Here is an 18,469-nt window from a genome sequence, read left to right as displayed (position 1 = left end):
AAATAATGAGCCTAAAGCCTACCAAGAAACCCAAAGTAGTGTTTGGTGCACTTGTTCTCTGTTGACCATTTCCTTGGTGGTTACACAGTGTGTAGCATGATGGGATGCCTGGGTCTTCTGGATCCATCAAACTATGAAAACTATGGACACCCTCTGGGTGTTGTAATGCTGGAGGTAAATGTGTATTTCCTGAATCCTATAGAGTGGATGATTACATAAATGAAAACTCATTCCAAAACAAATCTTTAAAAAAAGAAGTCTTAACTCTAATCTTTTTTATGCCAAGACCAGAATAGCCTCCTTGAAAAGTCTACATTTTCTACGGATGACAATCTACCCATTCAGGGAAATTGGCATCCTTGGAAGATAGATGCCTATACATAGGTCCAGGTATATATACAAGATACGAATAAAAAGATTAATAAGGTACAGGTATGGAATCCCTTATCCAGAACCCCTTTATCCAGAAATCTCCTAATTATTGTTGGTCATCTGTCATATAGTCATTTTAAGCAAATAATTATAATTCTTAAAAATTATTTCCTTTTCTCTGTAATAATAAAACAGTAGGTTGTACTTGATAGCGTCTATGCTGTATGAATTCATATTAGCAGATTAAGGTATGGTGAGCCAATTTAAGATTCATTATCTGGAAAACCCAAAGGATTCTGTAGAACAGATCCCATACCTGTACTTTCTCAGGTGGCATCCACTAATGCAATTGTCAGCAATGGTATTTGCAGCTAGAATCATTAAATTGAATTGTCTGCTTCATCCACACTAAAGTCCCACCACCCAGTGGTGATGCTTTTATTGAAAGAAAACAATATCTACAAGTATATATATATATATATATATATATATATATATATATATATATATATATATATAGTGAATAAAGTACCCCCTTTTGTAAAATATAAGGATATTATAAGTTACCGAGGAGATTCATGACCATATAAAAACACGAGGCCGAAGGCCGAGTGTTTTTATACAGGTCATGGAACTCCGAGGTAACTTCTAATATCCTCATATTTTACAACTGGGGGAACTTTATTTATTATAATACACAAATTTCAGTGAGTCATGTGACAGAAATGACATCAGAACTCACTGTTTATAACAAATGACATCAGAACTCATCGTTTATAAGGATATAATTTACAAGATATTCATGGCTTTTGTGTATTATATATATATAAAATAACTTGACAGTGTAATGTGACACAAAAGCCACTGAATCATTTTTTTCCAAAAACGTTGATTTTCCAATTTTCTTTTTCTGTGTTTAAAGATAATCAAGTTTATATGCAAAGTCCTCCAAATGGACACAACTCAATCATGATGTGCCCAAGACTCTTAAATCTGAGCCAACTCCACAGAGCTGATAAAAAAGTCATTTAAATCTGGTCAAACGATACCAGTCAGCTTTGTACAGAGAAGTTTTCAGCTATTTTAAACTGTACTGTAGCAGCAAGTGTACAAACTGGGACTAGACTTCAGCTTCTCTTTAGATGACAGTGTCAAATGGATTGAAATCTTGCATAACTGCATTAAGACTGGTGACATGCCCTAATGACTTCATACGTTTGTACACACTGAGCAAGGTGTTTACTCAATCCATAGAACTTTGTGCAGCAATTTCAAGCATCAAGTTATATCAACAGAAGCCAAATAATGTCAATATGTTTGCTTCTTAGAAGTCTACTAGAATGTATTCTTAGGATAATAATATAGCAGCATGTGAGAGGAGATGATGATTTGGCAGTTTCTTCATATAACCACCGACTGACAGTAACAGATCAACACAGCAATCAGGGGACATGGCCACAATAGATAATGACTTAAAATTAATTTCAGGGGTTTTCCACCTCAGCCCTGTCATGAGGTATGAGACGTGTTTGCTTAGTAGCGTCATGCAAAGGATGGATCTGGGGCAATTATTTGTAGTTGGAATAATACTTATTTTATGAGCTCCTATCACACCAGTAGAACTTTGCTAAAGGTGGCCATTTCCTCCAAGTCAGTAGTTTCAAAAAGAAAGAAATAGTATAAAAGTATGTCAGATAAACCCTACTTGCCGAGCTAAGCGTTTCTGGTCTTTTTAACGGTTTCATGGTTATGTTCCTTTAGGCTTCTTTCTTACATATTAGGTCTTGTTTTGCCTTCGGAATGAGACAATTGAGAGAATGAGACAGTTGAGAGCACTGGTGTGGCCCTGGGTTGCCCCTTAGACCAAAGCAAGTGGTAAGGTGTCATCTTTATATTTCTTTATAATGCTACTTCACAGGGCTCGGAACAGATACAATAGCCTCGGATGTACTTTCTATAGTCTAGGATGTACTAACCAATTCTACACCAATAAGCTTCAGTACAGCTTGGAACCCAACAATTATCCCAAAGAGCTATTTATCCTTCAGTCAAACCTCTCATGACTGCATTGGAGACCCAACCAGTTAGAAATATCCTAAGAAGTACATGCAGTCTCAGGCTTATATGACAATAAGCCATAAAAAGTGACTGGGAAGAAATGAAAACACTAAAATACTTAGTATTACTTGGTATTGCTACATTACTGGATTGCATTCATTGCTAAGGAACTGAGCCAATAGTAGAGGCATGTGCTTCATGTATTATATCCTATTAGTCTGTTTCTCCTCACTGAGGACATGAGCACATTAGGAGAAAATTAAAATGAATCATGTTCTATTTTAAGTCTGTGTAGAGAAACAGAGATCATGATTGGTCTCAATAGCATGAGTAAGACTATTGTCCAGTTATAATAATAATCCGACTGGCCATAAACAGGACAACTCTTATTTGACCTGGATGAGGCAAATTACCAGAAGGTGTGAATACATATATAAACATTGTATTTGAACGGACTGCATTTACCACTTTCTGGTTGACTGACCACCACCCAATGCTGGTACAGGAGGTAATCGGCCAACAGGATTTTAATTTCCTTGCAAGTAAGTAAGTTAACTTCCAAAAACTCAGTCCTGACCTGGGCACGAAACCGAGATGAAATTAGTAAAACTAACCAACCACATTGTACTGCGAGTGGCAAACCCACAACACTAGCATTTCTACCCTATAAATGTATAATACACAAGAACCATGACTATCCTGTAAAGTATGTATATATATATATATATATATATATATATATATATATATATATATATATATATATATATATATATATATATATATCCTTATAAATGGTGACTTGTGATATAATTTCTGTCACATGTCTCACTGAAACCTGTATATTATAATAAATAAAGTACCCCCTGTTGTAAAATATAAGGATATTAGAAGTCACCTCGGGGTTCTCTGCCTCGTGCTTTTATATGGTCATGGACCTCCTCGGTAACTTATAATATCCTTATATTTTACATGAGGGGGTGCTTTATTTAATATATATTGTAAAGATGCTTAGAAATATGTTTTCTTTTATTAGCCACATTTTTATTTTGGAGTTGCCTTGCTCTTTAAGGCTAATTGCACACTAAGTTCAGTCCTGGTTTCCCAATGCCTGTGGAGAAAAGCCCATGTCTTTGCACCAAAAGGCACAGGGTCGGACGGTGTGCAGACACACAGAGCAGATATCGATGTGTGAAAAACAACATATTTTCTTGCTGATATTCACCTTAAATAAATCTCTGCCTGCAAAGAAAGTGCAAATGGAGAGAAGCCAAGGTCACACATTGTGTGCCATTAACCTAACAGCACAGATTCCCATCCATCCACATGTGATTAAAAAGAAAGGACATTATACAAGACAGAGCTGCTCAACGTGCTACTTTTCACTTTGGATATTAAAACAAGGATACAAAAGGCATGGATAGTGGCCTGAGACCATTAAGTTGGTCATACACTTCCAGGCCCACTTATTTTGTGAGGTGAGCAGATAAGGGCCCAGTATAGCCCAGGGATCAGAACAGAATGACCTATAGGGGCTGACAAATAAGGACCACATACACACACTGATGCGGTTCTCCTCAGATAGGAAACTCAAACAAGCCCTATTTTTTGGGCAGATATCTGTCAAGCACATCTGTTAGTGGGGACCATACATGGGCCAATAAGCTGGCCTCTGAGGCTGGAAGAAGCAATCAAGCAGTGTTTATTAGCTCATATATGGCCACCTTAGCTCCCTACACATTTATATGTTAACAGAACCTTTACACTGTAAGCACTAAAAAGTAGAACTTTCGTTACCTCCTGTATAAGTATTTGTGTTTAGGAACTTCAACTAACAATTACCTGTACTTACAAAAACAAACCTCTCAGCAAAAAACGATCAACATGACCTATAGGTAACTTTTAATGTACATTCATATTTTAAAAAGTATTTTTTTTAGTGTCAGTATCACTTTAAATCTTGTTTGTGCACCAGAATGGGGGACCTGATGTCCATCCCCATGCCCTGGCTACACAATTAAATGGTGAAGAGAACGGGGGAATGTGGGGATAGCAGTGACATGTAGGAAGTGCTGAATGGAAAGTGAAAGTAATTGTCTGCCTCGCCTCTATGCCTAAGGCATGGAGGAGGGGCAGGGAATATTTGATTGACAGCTGAGATTTTTAAATGAGTTTACAACAACTATGAATGCTTTAATTAAAAAAAGAAGTTTGGTTTCATATTTAATCTGAAAAGGACTTTTATTATAAAGCTTTTTATGTCTGGTTGACAGGTCCGCTTTAAGTCAATATTCCTGCCCCTTTGTACTTAAAAAAATATAATTTGGTTATTGGCAGGAGTCTACACCGTACCTGTATGTAGAATGGAATCCCAGCACTGCGCCTGGTTGCACATAGTTTAGAAGAAGGATCACTAGATTTAATTTCCTCCAAAACATTGCATAGCCACTGGCCTGGTAAGCGATGAAGGCTCTCCTCCTTGCAGCTGAAACAGAGAAGAAGGTCACAGAAAGAGGGGGGGGGACACATTATTAAAACAAGCTACACCACTTCAAACACATAAAACACAGACTCCCTTTAACAATTCTCCCTTTCACGGGCAGCCATTTTTTCAGGCACATGAATCTGTAGGTTTCTCTGCAGAAGGATAGATCAAAGTTGTATTTGCTTTAAAGAAAACATACTGGAAGATTGTTATCAATGAAAACATTCAAAAAAATTAAAAGAAAATAGTCTGTACCAGTAATTATTTTTCTTTCAGGGGGTGGGCGTTGATTCAACAACAAAAAAAAAAAAGTATATAATTTAGCATTAATTATTTATCATAGGGCCACATTCAGATTAATTTCCTTTGAGACTGACAGGCTCAGGTCTGACATAGAATTCGATTTCTGTATTTACTGTAGGATCATTGAAATGGTAGCTGACTTCTGCAAGGTTGCGTCTCTTCCATGCAAAATAATATATAACTAAAGTTTTAATATATAACTATATAAGGTTTAAATATAGTCTCAAGATGATTGTGTCTGCTGATACTAATTTATATCAGAACTATGCTACCTTCTATCCCAGCAATTGCGGCATCCTTGCAAAGATATTATTTGGAGAAGCGAGTCAACACCAGGCTTTAGAGACCCCTATATTCATGCCTGAGCAGCCCATGATAATGATAAAGGCTTTAGAATAACATGCTGCTCTGATGCGCGCCAAATGGAAACAAACCAAGGGGAATGTCAGAGGCTGCAGATTCCATCACGTCTTGCCTCAGGCTTCCTAATAATGAACTTATATACGTCGGAAGATCAACAATCACAGAAGGGATGAACACCAGGAATTTCCAGCCAACCCGTCCTTTATTCTGTTATGCTACAACTACCGGAACAAGCCAAGAGGGGGCTGATGGAAATGTAGTTCCTAAACAGATGCGGAGTCTCTGGGGCAAATTCACTAAAGGGCGAATTTTCGCCAGCAAAGGCTCTGTCACACTTTGCGCCACTTCGCTAGGCGTAAATTCGTTACCATTTCACTAATTCACTAAAATGCAAAGTTGCGTCTCGGCAGCCGAACGCTGGTGAAGTTTCTGTAACGTTAATTCGTCAGCGCAAGCATTTCATAGCGAACTTTCGCCTTTCTGCCTAACTAAATTTCATTAGTACACTTACGCTTAGATTGATTTGAATAGGGCGGGTACATATAGGTCATATATAAACGTCTTTATTAGAGATGTTGGTGCAAATGCTTGAAGTGGCCACTTATTATTACAAATTTCCAAGGAAGCAAAATAAAGACAAAAGAGATCCTCTAACGCCCTAGACATAGGACATTAGATGTGGCACGGCCCTCAAATGGTTGGGAAAAAACATTAATCTTTAAAAGTTAGGACTTTTGAAGGCAATCCCGCTTTAAAATATGAAAAAACGCTAGCGGTTTTTAGCCTTTTATGACTTTCCGGCATACAGGATATGATGTCATTGACATAAGATTGAGGAGGATGTAGCTCCAACTTATCAGTTTGCCAGGTCTAAGGTGGAGAAGGAAACTCTGGCGAAAGAGGTTCTTAACGTTCGGTAAGAATCGCAATTTAGTGAATTCGCATGAGCGAAAATTCACGAAACTACACTAGCAACGGGCCATTTAGCTAGCAAATTGTCCTCTACGCCTGATAGCAAAATGGCAAGATGCCTGCGGATGATATTTCTGCCGAATTTTCACTAGCGACGGCCACTTCGCCCTTTAGTTAATCTGCCCCCAAGAGAGAAAAGTCATGCAAAATTAGAACAGAATGCCAATTGATTTTAATTAAATGCACCCAAATGTTATGAATGTGTGCTGCATAAGATGGTATGGTAGGCATTTGCCCTGGGCCCAAAGTATCTCATGGGCCGGTGAGTGAGCGTAATTAAAGCAGAAAGGACACATTATAGTGTGAAAAATGTTTAGAAACTGTCAGAATATACCATGTATAGTGTTAATGCAGCTCCCAGAATCCCCTAAAGGCTGTGGAAGGGCGATGAGCAAGATTCCCCAGTTGACTACTCTTTCTTAGCAGCTGCCATATTTCTTGACTCGCCCACAAGCCACCTTTATACACAACACGGTAACCATCATTTGGCGCACGTATAGTTCACAGGAATGTCCGGGTGAATGTCAAGTTTAAATATAAATGGGATATACAGCACCCAGTGGGACCATATTCAATAAATCACAAAAACTCCCAACATTCCCGGGTCACTTGCTGGTGACCTTCCTGTATATAATATATAGAGTTGCCCGTACCATCTGAGATATAGAAAAATTAACATTTATTAAGCTAATTAAGTCTGGGGTGTGGACTCATTTTATGAAGGTAATCATGATCCACTGGTACATTTTAATATAGAAACAAACAGTGTTCTTGCAGTGATGAGGAGCCATGAGCCAACACCAACCGGCTAGAGATTACTGAAAAAACTGCTTTGTGCAAGTTTATAGCTTCCAATTACAATCAATACTCATGTTTATGCAAATGCCCTGCAATAGTACAGAATGAGTTGGCAATCTGGTTCCGCGGCTGATTTCATAAGCAGAATAAAATTGCAACAGCACATCGGCATATAATGGCTAAACTAAGGCAAGCTGGGCCACAGTTCGGATAAGACTCTCTACAAACATTTCATGCAGTTATTCCTCAACGTAAAAATTCTCTACATAAATATCCCCACAACAGGATCCGAATTCCAGTAGAGGCAACTCCAAAAGGCATGCAAACTAGCGCCACAAGAATTTACAGTATTTGAAGTATCTGGGCCTCATGATTTGATTTCCACAAAGGCAAAAAAAATTAAAAAAAATAGACATTGAGGTATACAAGAGCAAATGTACTAACTACATACAGAGAAAGTCTTGGAAAAGTGTAGAAAGAGGAAGCTGATCAGCAGGAATTTGTTAAGCTGCCCATGAATTATACTGACCAACAACCAAGCAACTCCTGATCAAGTCATGAGTTATCCAGTCCATGTAAGGGGACCAAAACAAGGGGCAGAAATAGGTGGATATCAGTTGCCAACTAGGCGATCAAGCCATAGGCCTACTGCCACAAGTTTGCCACCATCAAGTTGACCTTCTCAGTCAATATCTACTGGTATTAGCTCAGAGATCAAGAATGAAGGCTGGAGAAAGACATTTGAACCTGATTTAGATTTAGGGGGTCTTAAAGGACAAGGAAAGCTTAATTCAGTGGAGGTTAGATTCACACATTCTTTGTAGAGTATAATTTTTGAAATGTCTTTCTACTCTACCTACTTGGTTATCTCTGGTCTGTACCCTTCTATTCAAGCTGTATGTTGAAACCTTTTCCAATATGAGCTGCTGTTTCTGGCAGAGCACCATACATCAGCTTCCCCATAGGAAAAATCAACATTTGACATTTTTCAGCAAAATGTGCCTAAAAACGTCAACTCCCTGGACCCAAGGGTTTATCCTCAATTTTAATTTTCAAGGTTTGAAAATGATCCAGTTACTTTGGGCCAAGTTTTCCAGTTGGAAAAGGGTTGAAAAGCAACACATAGATCACCAAATGCTGTTTATTTCGATTACGATTTAGACACAAGATTTAAAAGGCACAAAGGAAACATTAGAACACATATACATCACTTTGGATCAGGAAAGACAAGTGGCTTTTCATTTTGTACAGAATATGATTTACTTTGGAAACTTCATTGAGTGCAATAATGTATTTTTCTTCTCCCCGTTAAATCCATACATTTCAGCCCATTAGCAACACAGCAGCTCAGAGAATCCCTTGCCACACTCATTTCTACTTAGACAATAGAGGCTGAATACTGTCAAAAGTCTAGTAGGCAGCAGCTTCCCACCAACACTTAGAATGTCTATGCAGCCTTATAAGCCTGAGATGGCACAGCAGATGGCAAGACAAATAAAGAGCAGTGGACGGAATTGTCAATAACTGCAGCCTGCTATGACGAGGAAGAAGGAACTGCTGTTTGAAAAAAGCAATGTATTCTGCCTCACCTTGTGTCCTCCATGCTGGCTGTGGGCATTGCCTATCGATGACAAGCAGGAGGGTCTCCTCTTTGAACAAAGCATTACCTCCTGCCTCTCCTTCTAATCTACACATTGGCTGTGGAAGCTGACTTTCAATGGCAGTGCTATTTGAAGAATGCCACCTGCCTCTTCTTCCACTCTCCATGTTGGCTGTGGGTGTTGCCAATCAATTAGAGGCAGGAAGATCTCTTCTTTGAACAAAGCAATGCCTCCTGCCTCTCCTTTCAGTCTTATGTTGGCTGTGGGGTTTGCCTTATAATGACAGGCAGGAGGATCTGCTATCTGAACAATGCAATGCCTCCTGCCTCTCCTTCTACTCTCCATGTTGGCTGTGGATGTAGCCTGGCAATGACAGGCAGGAGGGACTGCTATTTGAACAATGCAATGCCTCCTGCTTCTCCTTCTACACTCCACGATGGCTGTGGGTTTTGCCTGGCAATGACAGGCCGGAGGGACTGCTAGTTAAACAATGCCACCTGCCTCTCACAGCAAATGTAAAGATAATAAAGTAGCTCATACCTGGTGCACATAAGAGAATAAAATAATGGCCATGCTGTGGGCAACCATATTTTTAAAAAACTACGGGATAGAAGGTCCTCAGAGATATCCAAGGGAACTCGCCATTTGGGATTTCTTACTCCAGTCGTTTTGCAGTCATATTTGAGGTCTCTGGATACAAGCTTAGGTTCTCACATCATCAATGCAATTAAAGAATACTATACTCTTAGCATGCACAGAATTGAGGTATAATCTGGCTTTTCTCACTGGACAAAAACAGGGAAGTTAAGGCTCCGCTAACTCCCAAACTGTAATTGGGTGCCATGATCACAACCTCAATGTTTTGGGTTGGCAAGATAAATAAATAAATAGTAAAGTCCTTATTAACTGCCCTTTTTCATAAACAACAAAATCTTCCTAAACCCTAATAAGTAATTTTACAGGCAACTTTTATTAAAATCAGTCAACCTGCCCAACCACGGAGCTCCATTTCGGGCCAACTGCACTCATTAAGGTGAAAAAAAAAACCCAAGTTGTTACTGTGGCCTCAAACTCATACACTCTATCAGTAAATTCCAGGATTTTGATATAGTTTCAATTCACAAAGTCCAAACATACAAAAACTTCAAGAAACATTAAACCGACAGATCCCACGAGTGTTTTAGCTCTAATTGAACAAGCAAATTCATCATGATATACAGCATTTGACACTTTGGGAAAAGGCTTCGTGTGAGAGCTTCCCCCCAGCACATATTTACTATACGACTGTGCAGAATCCCCTCTCTCGAGTGCAAATGCATTGCAGGGTGTTGCCCCGTGAATGGAGGAGGCAACTCCCTTTCATTTGGCACAGGCAACGTTCCTGCGGTTTGGCAATGAAACGACTGATTTAAGCAGGTGCTCCTCCCCACACGAATTACAGAGCACACAAGCTGAAATGTTATGAGCTTCCACCCAGCTGAAATAGCCATAGCTTCCCTCCCCATAAGGCTTGGGGGTTTTAAAGAAAGGTCACAGAGGATGGCAATTGTTTGTACTGGCAAAGGCTGCCCGACGCTGGTAAACGGCCATGATGGCTGAACTCGGCTAAACAGCAGATTCCCAACCACAGCAAAACAGAGAGTGCTACAGCAGTGGGGTCAGATTCAAGGGCCACGTAACATGCAGATGGTCTCTTCTCTATTTCGTGTTTAACCGTACCTATTTTGTTTCACTGGTTTCAGCACATTTACTTGCATCTCTACTAAATTTTGTTTTCAGTGGCGTTCAAACCATAATTTTCTTGCAATAAATGAGAGGGAAAACATTTCTAACCTTGGTTTGCTATGACTATCTTTCCTGAGCATTTCGACCAACCTGGCCACGACAAAAATGCTACTGGATTCAGAAGGTCACAACCGTAGTTTGATCCCAACACATGCAGTAGTACGTTAGAACCTGCTCTCCCAACTTCATCTATGAGTTAGGAATGTTCAATACACCTTGGACTCGAGAGCCAAAGCTGCAGTATCATGGATCTTTGGTAGAACGACTATCAATGTTTTTTAAGTAATATGTGTAGGCCATGTGATCCACAAAGTTCTATTTTTTTGTAACTTTTTATTTTTCTGCAATACAGAGGAAGATTGTAGAGGTAATCTTACGGGAGTCAACAAGATGGAGACGATGACAGTGTGAAGCAACTTGTGCAAGTTTCTTAAAGGGATACTGTCATGGGAAAAAACATTTTTTTCAAAATGAATCAGTTAATAGTGCTTCTCCAGCAGAATTTTGCGCTGAAATCCATTTCTCAAAAGAGCAAACAGATTTTTTTATATTCAATTTTGAAATCTGACATGGGGCTAGACATTTTGTCAATTTCCCAGCTGCCCCAAGTCATGTGACTTGTGCTCTGATAAACTTCAATCACTCTTTACTGCTGTACTGCAAGTTGGAGTGATATCACCCCCTCCCTTTTCCCTCCCAGCAGCCAAACAAAAGAACAATGGGAAGGTAACCAGATAACAGCTCCCTAACACAAGATAACAGCCGCCTGGTAGATCTAAGAACAACACTCAATAGTAAAATCCAGGTCCCACTGAGACACATTCAGTTACATTAAGAAGGAAAAACAGCAGCCTGCCAGAAAGCATTTCTCTCCTAAAGTGAAGGCACAAGTCACATGACCAGGGGCAGCTGGGAAATTGACAAAATGTCTAGCCCCATGTCAGATTTCAAAATTGAATATAAAAAAGATCTGTTTGCTCTTTTGAGAAATGGATTTCAGTGCAGAATTCTGCTGGAGTAGTACTATTAACTGATGCGTTTTGAAAAAAACATGTTTTTCCATGACAGTATCCCTTTAACATTTACATCAGTATAGGTCAGATCAATTTTAGGTCTGCCTCTGGTTGCATCATCAAACATATGTTACACTGCACACAAAGGGATTCGATGGAGGGGGAAGAAAAAAGAAAAGGGGTATAGGGAAATAAAACTAAATTTAAATAGACTGCAGCAAAATACCAGCTTCAGTCTGTAATTAGCTCATGTCCAAGAGGCCAGGCTATATCCAAATTGCATGATAACCTTTTGTTTCTCTTCCAAGGCAGAGGGGATGGTATGTGCTGAGTGTTGAGAGATTGGATGGAATGGTCATTGAAAGTCAAGTATTCTCTCATCACGGTTTCTATTTGGTGGAAAGAGTCTTGGGCATGATGTATAGTCTCATTAGTTCTCCAATGGAGTGTTTTAGGTGGCGTGTTGGACAAATCTAGTGATAATGTAAGTGGACAATGATCAGACCATGTGATCGGAGCGGTTTCTGAGGCAGGGTGAGAGGTAAAGTAATCTGGGTAAAGTTGGCCACACACAGGCATACTTTTATCATTTTGCGATGAACGATCGTATCGTTAAACGTCAGTCTGATGATTGTTTTACCATACCATATGCCATCCACGGAGAACGATTAGATGAACAGATATAATCATATTGTTTGCCGAAAGAAACAAAAAAGATTATACATCAACATACAATGCGATATAAAGTTGTGGCGGAAGCAGAATGCACAGTATACAGGAAGTGATGTAAAACATTAGTCATCGGTGGATGGTTTGTGGCCGAAAGTTCCTTTGTGTACGGACTAATGTTCAACGATCTACATATATAGAGATTTTTATGTGGTTTATAATGTTTTTATGTCTGTGCTGTACAAGTGCCAGCCCCTCTTCTATTGCCCACCATCTGTCTGACTGCTGTGACTGCTTTGTGTAGTTGTGTATCAGTTGATATTGTTGTCCACCACCTGTCTGTCTTCTTACCTCCCAACATTTTGGAAATAAAAAGATGGACAAAAAATTTTTTTCCGCACGTAGCGCAACAATTATTTTGACTGCACCCCTTTCTGTGGCCACACCCCCTAATTACCATGTTTGTTTTACAAAATTTGGCAGGTTATGAAAGTTCGAAAATATTTCTCCTTATCTAAACTGTGTTTTTGTGTCACAAAATTGTTACAAAGTATCTTATTTGCACCTGTTAGCTGTTCTGGGCTCTCTGCTAAAAGCCAATTAAGTGAGAAACTTTGTTTCTTTTTCTGGCTGTTCAGTGCAGAGAAAAGAGGGACTTTCCAGTACAAATGAGGGACTGCGGGTTGAGCTGTCAAAAGAGGGACTGTCCCTCCGAAAAAGGGACGTTGACAAGCGTTCGACCGATATTATCTGAACGTTCTGGAATCGGTCGTTTGGAAGTAAAAAATCTGCCCGTATGTTGCCATCTTGAGTGTGGACCTCTGGGTGGCAGAGTAATATGTTTATTGCCAACCAAGGTCTCATATAGAGATGCACTGTGAAGTAGCGAAGATCTTCAGATAAAACATACTGCTGTTAGAGGAAGAGTGAGATCTCACAATGTTCTCTTGTGCACCTTTACAGAATATCGTGTAACGTGAAATTTAAGTTATTTAAGTTGATCTGAGCAAGTTCTGATTAATGTATAATACACACAACACATATTGAACAGATGTTTTCATATTTAAGGTTAGTTGGCTCCTCACAAAGCTTTCTGTGCATATTACATTTGAGGGGGTCACAGTTTGTGTGTGCTCATACAAGTACCGTACGCCTCTTAGAAGGAACATTGTTGCCTGGGCATCAGAAATACCGTAAATACAGCAGCCCTTAACCTGGCCATGCACATACCAATAACACTGGCACATCTATCGTGTCTCACCAGTCCTGACCAATATCCACGTACAATGGTTAATGGTTGGTTAAGGAAATAAGCAGGTTTTAATATTTAAATGAGAACTAAAGCCTAACTAAAGAAGTAGGTAGAAATGTTGTACATGATGTTTCTGTACCAGCCCAAGGCAACCACAGCCCCTTAGCAGTAAAGATCTGTGTCTCCAAAGATGCCCCAGTAGCTCCCCATCTTCTTTTCTGCTGATTCACTGCACATGCTCTGTGCTGCTGTCACTTACTGAGCTTAGGGAGCCACTCACAATATACAGTACACATAGAATAGAAATGTCACAATATAAGGCTGATTAGTAATTAATACACATAATTACTACATGGCAGCACAGAAACCAGTGCAATTAGCATCAGAATTGAATAATCAGCAAACCTGTAGCATCAGCTTATATTACAGCCAGGGAAGCTCATTTTCTGCTGGATAATTAGTGACGAGCCCTAAGCTTAGCTTCTCAACAGCCAATCAGAGCCCACTGAGCATGTGAGTGTCACAGACACTTTCCAAGATGGTGACCCCCTGTGACAAGTTTGAAGTCCTGGATCATTGCTGCTATTGACAAGCTGAAACTTTAGCCTCGTGCAATAAGTTCACTATATAAAATATGAAATTTTTAGGGTTTAGTACTCCTTTAATCTGCCGATGCACCATGTTGGCCAGATCATTGATATATAAGGAAGTGAAACATTTCTTTGTTTCCTGGTTATTTGTGTAGAATTAAAACAACAGGAACAGGACCATATCCCGTGAGACACATTCAAATGTAAAAGAAGTTGGAAAGCAACAAACATGCAAAAAGTCCCTGGGGTACCAAATAAGTGCTATGATTGGCCATTTAGTAGCCCCTATGTGGACTGGCAGCCTACAGGAGACTCTGTTTGGCAGTACATCTGGTTTTTATACAACCAAAACTTGCCTCCAAGCCTGGAATTCAAAAATAATCTCCTGCTTTAAATCCACTGGTAGCAACATCCAATGGGTTGGTGACCCACATGTTACTCACGAGCTACTGGTTGTGGATCACTGATGTAGATAGTTTGGGCCTTGTATGGCCACCTTTAGATAAATGACACGTGTATTTATGACAGTTTTACATGTGTATATAACACTGGAAGCAGCTGGATGTGTGTACAGTACTTAAGGCTATTTCATTCCAATCTTGTTGAACATCAAAACCCTTACAGGTTCCTTTGTGTTTTCCTACTTCTCTCGACAACCCATCAAAGATCACTCGTTAAACCAGAGTTGTCTTTGGCCTTCATTTCATGACAAAACTGGAATGACTGCAGTGAAGGGGAAGGGTGCCTTGAACATACCATGAAGAACTGTTTTTGCAATATTACTGAAGTGCATTTAATTATCTTTGAAACTTGCAAGCATGCATAACCAAAGAGACAGACGTTTCTCCTTAGCCCTCGCATTCCACTCCCAGAGAGAGAGAGATGTCAGATAAGACTGTCTGCGCTCTCTTACAGCAGAGATACCTGCAGCTCGGACAAAGGACATTGTCATGTGTGAGAACAGGAGCAGAATACTTTGCTAATTAAGAAAGAGAAAAATGCGGAGCAAGGAAGATAACGTTTCGTGGCTGAGAACGGATGGCATTCATTCAGAATACAAAAGTCCCTTTTCAGCAAAAAAAAAGATTAACCTCAAACCACATTGTTGGATTACAAAGTCCATTTTACACTTGCCCATAATCTTGGACACAATCCACACTGTTGCTATTTTTAAAAGGAAAAAAATATTTTAAAGTTAAAAAAAAAAAAAAATTACCTGTTACTCATCAAATTTACAGCAAATAATTATATATTAAATGTATAACTATATATGTATACTACAAACTGCATGTATTAGATAGCTGGATGGATGGCTAGATAGACAGACATACAGACAGATAGATGATGGATGATGAGAGAGAGAGAGAGAGAGAGAGAGAGAGAGAGAGAGAGAGAGAGAGAGAGAGAGAGAGAGAGAGAGAGAGAGAGAGAGAGAGATGATGGATGGCTAGATTGATCGAGAGAGAGAGAGAGAGAGAGAGAGAGAGAGAGAGAGAGAGAGAGAGAGAGAGAGAGAGAGAGAGAGAATGTGAGCTAGATGGATGGAGGATGGATGGATGGCTAGATATAGATAGATAGATAGATAGATACACGATAGATGAGAGAGAGAGAGAGAGAGAGAGAGAGAGAGAGAGAGAGAGAGAGAGAGAGAGAGAGAGCTAGATGGATGGAGGATGGATGGATGGCTATAGAAGATGAATAGAAAGAGGAGGAATAAAAAGTGGCAATAACAATACATTTGTAGCCTTACAGAACATTTGTTGGGGTCAGTGACCCCCATTTGAGAGATAGATAGATAGAGGATGGATGGATGGCTAGATAGATCGATAGATGGAGAGAGAGAGAGAGAGAGAGAGAGAGAGAGAGAGCTAGATGGATGGAGGATGGATGGATGGCTATATAAGATGAATAGAAAGGAATAAAGTGAATAGAGGAATAAAAGTGGCAATAACAATACATTTGTAGCCTTACAGAGTATTTGTTGGGGTCAGTGACCCCCATTTGAAAGCTGGACACAGTCAGAAGAAGAAGGCAAATATTTTAAAGGGATACTGTCATGGGAAAACGATTTTTTCAAAACACATCAGTTAATAGTGCTGCTCCAGCAGAATTCTGCACTGAAATTCATTTCTCATTTCTGAAATCTGACATGGGGCTAGACATATTGTCAGTTTCCCAGCTGCCCCCAGTCATGTGACTTGTGCTCTGATAAACTTCAATCACTCTTTACTGCTGTACTGCAAGTTGGAGTCATATCTTCCCCTCCCTTTCCTCCCAGCAGCCTAACAACAGAACAATGGGAAGGTAACCAGATAGCAGCTCCCTAACACAAGATAACAGCTGCCTGGTAGATCTAAGAACAACACTCAATAGTAAAATCCAAGTCTGGTTCAGTTACATTGAGCAGGAGAAATAACAGCCTTCCAGAAAGTAGTTCCATCCTAAAGTGCAGGCACAAGTCACATGACTGGGGCAGCTGGGAAACTGAAAATATGTCTAGCCCCATGTGAGATTTGAAAATGGAATATAAAAAAATCTGTTTGCTCTTTTGAGAAATGGATTTTAGTGCAGAATTCTGCTGGAGTAGCTCTATTAACTGATGTGTTTTGGGAAAAAAAAACATGTTTTCCCATAACAGTATCCCTTTAAAAAAAAAAAAAAAAAATGAAATATAAATAATGAAGACTAATTGAAAAGTTGCTTAGAATAACATACTAAAAGCTAACTGAAATGTGTCAGGGGTTAAAAAGGCAAGCTTTCAAACGTGATTCAATGTAGAACACTGTACTTTACCCACAATCCCAATGCAAATTAATAGAAAATAAACAGAAGCAGCCAGACGCCTCGGCTTGTTTAATTGTTGGCCTGGGCCTTTCACTGCTCTGTCTATTTTGCTATTGCTCTGTATAACGCGCATGTTTAAACATGTATCCAACTTTAGCTCATGGAAAATTCTTGAGTGCTCATAGAGCATAGATAGATATGTATATATATATATATATATATATATATATATATATATATATATATATATATACAGCTCTACAGAAAGCATATCATAAAGGCATTAGTGCAGATTTATCCAAATATACAGAGATGATTTGCAAGTGACAAGGAAAGGCTTTTCTTTGCGATTGAAGGGATAACAGGTCCATTCAGGAACGTTCCCTTGTCTATGGAAGTTAAATATTTAGCAAAGAAGAAATGGAATTTATATCGGGTTTATATTCAATGTTGGAATTCCTTAGGGAATATAGTGAGCAAAAAAGATTCTTGGCTTTAGGGGCTGCTTGTCATCTTACTGCATGTGATTTCAAATAAAAGAAATTGGGTTTGATTCTGGGGTCCCACTTGCCAGTTCCCTTCACTCACCCACCCACCCATGTTTCGCTTGTATTCTTGTAGGTCAAGAGGGGGTGAAGAGTGTAAAATTGTGTAAGAATTATTCAAGTCCCTGGTAAAATTCTAACTTTGCTTTATGGCAAACATAAAAACCTCCCAACAGGGCTGCCATTAGAAATCACGGGGCCCGCCCACCCCATATCCCACCCTCCCCAGATCCCTCCCACTCGACATCACAGTTAAAAGACCACACAGACATCAGCGCTAAAAAAAGGTAACCCCCCCACACACACGTTATAAAACGCTATTGATGACCAGGCCCCCCCCTATAAGATAGAAATAAAAACATGGGAGCCAGGGCCCCCCTTACAAGTTAAAAAAAAATTGGGGCTCCAAAGAATATTTTTAAAAATACATTGGTGGCAGGAGCCTATAAAGTATTAAAATAATAGTTTGGTGGCCAGGGGATTAAAAAACACAGTTCAGTAGAATTGAACTTGTGGCTTCAGGACTTCAACTTCGCCTTCTTTCGTGACTTTGGGTTTTTTCGTTGCTTCAAGACTTCAATTTCGTCTGTTTTCGGGACATCGGGTCTTTTCGCAGCTTCGGGACTTCGGCTGTTCAGCTTTTCGGCTCTTCCGCATTCAGGACTTCAGAAGGAGGCAGCACGGCTTCGGCACTGTCAAGGGGTTCAGCTCTTTCAAAAGTTCAGCACTGCCAGGCCCCCCCTTCAGGCCCGGGCAATTTGTACACCCCTGTGCACTGCCTCCCAACATTCCAAATTTTTTTACCACACCCATTTTATGGCCATACCCCCTAATTACCATGCCCATTGTACAAAATTTTGCAGGTTAAAGTTTGAACAC

At 39.7% G+C, this 18,469-nt stretch overlaps 1 protein-coding gene across 2 annotated transcripts in view; it reads right to left on the bottom strand.

The window, feature by feature from the left end:
* Window positions 1-18,469, bottom strand: part of LOC108716087 (thyroid adenoma-associated protein homolog) — a 285,703-nt gene that overhangs the window by 194,002 nt on the left and 73,232 nt on the right. For both annotated transcript variants that reach the window (XM_041562504.1, XM_041562505.1), the window contains exon 23: window positions 4,783-4,915. In XM_041562504.1, coding sequence (XP_041418438.1) covers window positions 4,783-4,915 — 133 coding nt within the window. The remainder of the gene's footprint in view (window positions 1-4,782; window positions 4,916-18,469) is intronic.

The sequence above is a fragment of the Xenopus laevis genome, chromosome 5L (genome assembly GCF_017654675.1).
Source record: "Xenopus laevis strain J_2021 chromosome 5L, Xenopus_laevis_v10.1, whole genome shotgun sequence".
Lineage (NCBI taxonomy): Eukaryota > Metazoa > Chordata > Amphibia > Anura > Pipidae > Xenopus > Xenopus laevis.
The sequence above is the reverse complement of the archived record's forward strand: the minus strand, read 5'-3'. Positions and strand labels throughout refer to the sequence as shown.